Here is a 6000-nt window from a genome sequence, read left to right on the forward strand (position 1 = left end):
TCTAAAATAATCTTCAGACAGCATGAAAAATGGCCAACATTAGCTGACCCCAAGTGATGGATTTCTCATTACTAACAATTACACACTTCAAATATCCCACATTTGCTTTTTTTAGGGTTTTATTCTGGCGTAAAGAAAGCCACTGGATTCAACGCAATCCATTTGGTGGAATTTAACTACATTTGTATTGTTTTACATGTGTAAACACTAGTTTCATGTTTAATAATCTCGAGCCCTTCGGGGTGAAAGCTTCCACTTACATATCAATAAACATATGTACTGTATGATTAGAAATGTGATGTGTTTTAGGCCTCAATGAATACTCAGGGTTTTAAGAGGAAATGAAGATATAGTGCATTGTTCTGCTTGTAAACGTGGAGTGCGGCCCATCATTGATCTTTGGGTTAATGGATGTTGACTCTGTTCTCAATTTTCAGATGAGATGAATCCCGGAAAAGATGAGTCACTTTTGGGATGATTCTCTTTCATGAACTTAAATGAACCAAACCTAGATATTTGGGCTTTGAGTCACTCATCAATCAGTAGAAAAAACATTCAGTTTGTGGACATTCCCATATGACTATCAGGGTGGATCAATGATATTTCAAGAGCTCTTCTTGAAAGTCCTCAAGGACTAATCTGCACTGATTGGTTTGTCTTTGGTGACTAATGATCTCCTTCTCCTCTCTCTCTCCTCCCCACGGCTCTTTTCACGCCATCCCTCTCCCTCACAGAGAGCGAGGGGAACACCTCCGGAGGCACTCCTTCAGTGGAGGAATGGGTGACATCGCAGATCCTCTCCTCCTCTCCTGTCCCACTCCTGGCGCTACCCAGCGGGGTCACCACAGTCCCTGGACCCCGCTCTCCAAAGACAACCTCAAGTACCGCCCTGAGGGTTACTACAACCAGGAGGAGCCCCTCAACTACTGCAAGTCCACCATGGCTACCCATAAAGGCGTCAGCCCGGGCCTGGGCTGCGGCTGGCCTCTGCGGCCGAACTCGGGTCCCCTCAGAGCGGGCCAGGGTGTCGGCTACATCCCATCTAACCGCATGAACAAGGCCGGCCAGTACGGGAAGCCATACCGCCTCTCCCCTAGCTGCCACAACGGCAGAGGTGGCGAGGTGTTTGTCTCCAAGCTCTACGGGAACGTGCAGATCCCCACAGACCCGGACGCGTACTGCGTGGACCTGGTGAAGAACGAGAACGGCTACGGGGAATGCTACGACGGCCACCTGATGCCCGAGATGCAGCCCATCAAGATAGAGCATGACTCGGACTCTGAGAACGGCTGCGACGCCTACGGGCGACCCTGGGCTTGCCGCGACCCAGAGGCCATCGACCGCCGCTACGGTAACGGGGTGTACGACCAGAGCTCGGGCGTCCATCTCAAATCAGAGGCAGATTATTACGATCCGCAGTACTCGCCCTGTCAGCGAGGGAAAGCAGGAATCAGCCCGCCGTACAACAACGGCAACTATCAGAACTATGCAGTCAACAACACAAACGCACGTCTGTTAAAATGTGACAAAAACTTGGGCAATAACAACGATAACAACCAGTTTAGCCCTCAGAGACTCTCTCACTCAGACTCTCTATGCAGCAACCAATCTATCAACCTCATGGACTCACACGTCTACCCACAGGACCCCCACAAGGCCTACATGCACCCGGACTACAACAAGCACGGCACTTACGAGTTCAAAGGTCACGGCCTGGTCCATTCGATCAAGCGGGAGCCCATGGACTCCCCGCCGTGGTCTGAGAACGCTCATGACATAAACCAGTCCATGATGGTTGGTCCAAGGAACGTTATGCCATGTGTTATGAGCACAGGACACCACAAGTCTAGTCCCTACATTTATATGCCATAAGAGTGATTGGTGCAAACACACCACATATTTTCACACACACACTCTCAAACAATCAGTGTGCATTAAAGCCACATGCACCAGCATTACAGAAAGGATTCCCAGGATGTTAACATTTAAATGACTCCTTCTTCTATTTGACGAAGAGGTCACAAAACAAGGCTCAGGTTCTAGTGTTAGTGTTGTGACAATCAAAAAAAAGAATACTTTGAATCCAGTTTATGGATAGATCATTTTTGTTTTTAAGGAATACATTTTGTAGTTGGTTCCTAGCACTTTTGGATTTAGTGACAATGAGACAAATTATGTCTAGAAAACACAATTTCATTTTGTTTTATGTGTCGTGTACACCTGGCTTTTGTGGGAGGAACAAAGATTTTTGCTGTAAAAAAAAAGACGTTTTTTTTGTACACAGGAGATGACTTACACCGACTGCCGGGCTTATCAAGGGAGACGGCTGATTATGAGAGCACACTTAGGAGTCAGTGGTAACAACTTTGATTGTGGTTTTGCATGTTTTAGTGCTTTAACTATGAATCGCCTACCTTTTTCATTACCGCCCCCCAGTGATGTATGAATGGAATTTAGTGGTTTCTATGCATTTTAGACTTGTATTAAATCAACTTTCAGAGACTTGAAACTTAATCAATTGCAGTAAAATGTTTTAAATGTTTGGTCAAAGTTACATGATTTGTTTGCAACTAGGGTCTGTTTTGAAAACACTCATTTCTGCATCCAAGGACTGTGATATCTAATACTGAGCAGCTGCAGAAAAAGCAGTTATTTTTAACCAAATCCACTTTATCTTTTTCACAACATCTTTGTTTACTCAAAATCTGTGTCCTGAATTTGACTTTCCAAGCATACAGTGCTTTTGTGAGAGCATCCTTGAATACACCACACCACCAGGGACAGTTTTTAAAAATGGTTCCTCCTTGCAAATGCAGAACCCTTTGGAAAACGTTTGTAGTTAGTGGACCAAAACATGTAAAACTATTGGCCAAAGCTTTAAGTATATTCACTACATCTGTTCATTGAACTAGAAACTGATCACACACATGGTGTCATGCATAAGGGGACACAGGAAGTAGGGAAACAAATCCTTCACCACCACCTGTGGTTCAAGTGTGTGCTCGTGGCTCTGACCTCCTTGAGATAAAGATCACACTAGAGTTGCCCTTTAAATTGCAGGACCTAAGATGAACTTGGACCTATAAGAAAGATGGTATGCGCCGGTTAAATGACTATATTGATTATCAGTTGAAGGTTTGTTTGGACAAGGTAGAAGTGTTAGTTTGAATTGAAGGAAAAGAAGGCAGTCTGTTGTTAAAAGGTTCGATGTTGATTCTTATTTGAATATGTACAATCATTTTATCATATTAAGTCATGAAACTCCTCGTCGAACATACAAATAATTTATGTAATTTTATGTCAAGGCTAATGTTGTACAGTTTGAGTTAGTGTTTATGGCAAGATCAGCATTTCAACTCGATACAGCCTGTCTCACTGCAGATACGACACATTTCCTTTGAAATGAATATACACTTTTCATGTTGTCTCTTGAGTCCGAAAAACATCATGTCGACATTTTGTCTTTCACAATCAATATTTTTGCACAAAATGAATTAAAAGCACCAAATTGATTCAATGTTAGAGTCTCAGTTCTGTGAAGCTACCGTTGTTGTAGTTTCTAAATTGCACTACTGGGAGTAGATCAGTTGAAGTTCAGCCTACCCAGACAGGTTTTTGAGTCAACACGCACAACTGTACATGGTGTCACTGTTTTTGAATTTGTCTTTTTCTCTCTGTGTGTGTTCATTTCAATAAATGTTTGATGATTCGTATTTATTGTAAGAGGCAAAAGTGTATAATTTAAAAAAAAAACTACAGTTTTGAAGGCTTTTCTGTTTCACTAAGGTAAATAAATATGGCTTTTTTTCTCGCTATTTTTTGATAATTGTTAAAAAAAAGACTTGTCTCATGGAGGAGGTAGCTGCAAGGTAGCGAACACAGTGTACATATGCAATGTCTTCCGATGTTTCTACGTGTTTTTTGCAAATGGGACTATTAAAAGACTTTTCTTTATATGGAATCTCTGGGTGAAGTGTTGTTCTTTTGCCAGTAGGGAGATAATAAACAAGGCAACAAATTACTGCCTGCTTGGTGGGCGAGTAACATATCAACATGTCATATCAATTTTTTTTAATAATGTCACATGAATATCATGGAGCTCAAAACACATAATGTGAAATAATGTACACTCTACTAATCTGATGGGTTTCTGCTCTCATAAACGCTTTCCAGAATGAAAAACTGCCAAGTTCTATTGTTCAGTTAACGTCCTTGTCTCTTCAGTAGCTTTTGAATTTTTCACGTCTACCAAATGTGGTCTCATCCTTCAGATTTGTGTCTCTATTAATAATAAATACTCAGCAGTACAGGATACAGAGTATCTCTAGCCACATTGCCTGTATGATTAATGTGCTGTAAAGTTGGCATGACAGCTCCTTCACACGATCTGGGGAACTCGACACCAGTCTCTCACCACTGTCTAGGACAAGGGCTGGAGCCAAGGGAGCGCTGGCATCCACTGAGAGGTGTAGGGCGAGAATAGAAGCAGGGGACAAGACGAGAGAGAGAGATGTAAAAGCTGTGGTTAAGTCCTGGTCCTCCTCGGGATTCCCAGTAGAGCTGAACTTATGTCCTACTGGATAGTTAATTGTATGCACTTGGCACATTGGGTTTAAAATAGTTCCCGAACATTCACAGCGTTCTTTATCCAGTGTTCCTCCCTCTGAACAGAGGAGTGATTTCAAAACATTTTTCTAACCCTTTTCCAAAAATCAGTAATTCAAAAGTTGGATTGTGACAAAGACAATCTGGTCTTTGATCATTAAATGACAACCCACCCTTACTGCAGATTATAGTGGATCTGAGGCCAGATTCAGGATCCAAAAATGTCATTTTTTCTACACAGTAATGAAAATCAGTTCAATACAGACTCATTTACTCATGTCCTTTGGCTTTTCATGGCTGTGTAAAACCATCAAATAGATCAGTTCATTCAGCTTCAGTGTGAAATACAAATCTTTTCCATTTATAAACTAGCTGGCCATTTGCAAGCCATCTAATTTTTCTCATATGATATGTAAATTAGGTCAAAGGAAACCTATAGGGTATTGTGGTTGCAGATAATAGGACCCAAAATATAGGTTTAGGAATAGAGCAAAGGCTGATGGACTAACAATTACAACACTGGAACATGGAAATTAGGCATTAAAATAATCACTGAAATCACACCACAGGAATAGCGACTGGAGGAGTAGTGTTCTCTTGTGCAGCCCTATTTGGCATAGTGGCCACATTCAAAACCGCAGTTTATATGACACCCTGGGACTGGGAAAGTAACATTACTGTAACACTAAGAAACTAAAACAGACATTCAATAACTGCTCTATTAGTTATCACAATTCAAGCTATTGGGTCCAGTATATATTTACACCGAGAGAAATATAAAGATTTTATTGTCATCATTAAATTGTGTGGGCGGTTGGTAGAGCCACAGAAAGACAATGATATGCATGTGTTATACACTAGGCATGATTGGAAGTGAGAGAAACTTTTTTCACATTTCCTGCTTAAGCACTGGAGTAAATGTCAGTGTATGTAATGGATTATGACATGCAGCAAAGGTCCCCAGTTAGAATCAAACCTGGGACGTTGCTGTGGCATGTTCTGCTACCCTTGGGCCACCATATTTGGTTTTCTCATCTATTGTTTAATACAGCCATGTATCCTTAGCTGAGCCTGACCTCTGACCTCTACAGAGACATTTGTACTACAAGTGTAGCTAGTGACTGAAAGTCTTGCTTCAGCACTTCTCACTTCAGCAGTTTCCTGCTGTCAAACAGATCTTGAGACGAGAAAAAGCAGATTTTCGATGTTGTATAATTGTACTCCGTGCAGAGCACCTGTTACCTGCTGTGGGTCCCTCACTTGGTTTGCTCTGATTTGAAGGAACAAGCGTTCTCCCACTGATTCTACAGCGATCGTCGTTCCTCTCTCTAATCCCTCCCAGAAGCTTGTGTTTGTTTCATCACAGTCAGAGAATAGCTTATAGGGAATTGCAGG

At 41.9% G+C, this 6000-nt stretch overlaps 1 protein-coding gene across 1 annotated transcript in view; it reads left to right on the forward strand.

Annotated features, from left to right (window-relative positions):
• Positions 1-3961, forward strand: part of LOC119480788 — a 66959-nt gene extending 62998 nt beyond the window's left edge. Inside the window, exon 9 of the mRNA XM_037757352.1 lies at positions 735-3961. Within this exon, the coding sequence (XP_037613280.1) occupies positions 735-1872 (1138 nt within the window). The 3' untranslated portion in view covers positions 1873-3961. The remainder of the gene's footprint in view (positions 1-734) is intronic.
• Positions 3962-6000: the final 2039 nt, after the last annotated feature.

The sequence above is a fragment of the Sebastes umbrosus genome, chromosome 21, assembly GCF_015220745.1.
Source record: "Sebastes umbrosus isolate fSebUmb1 chromosome 21, fSebUmb1.pri, whole genome shotgun sequence".
Lineage (NCBI taxonomy): Eukaryota > Metazoa > Chordata > Actinopteri > Perciformes > Sebastidae > Sebastes > Sebastes umbrosus.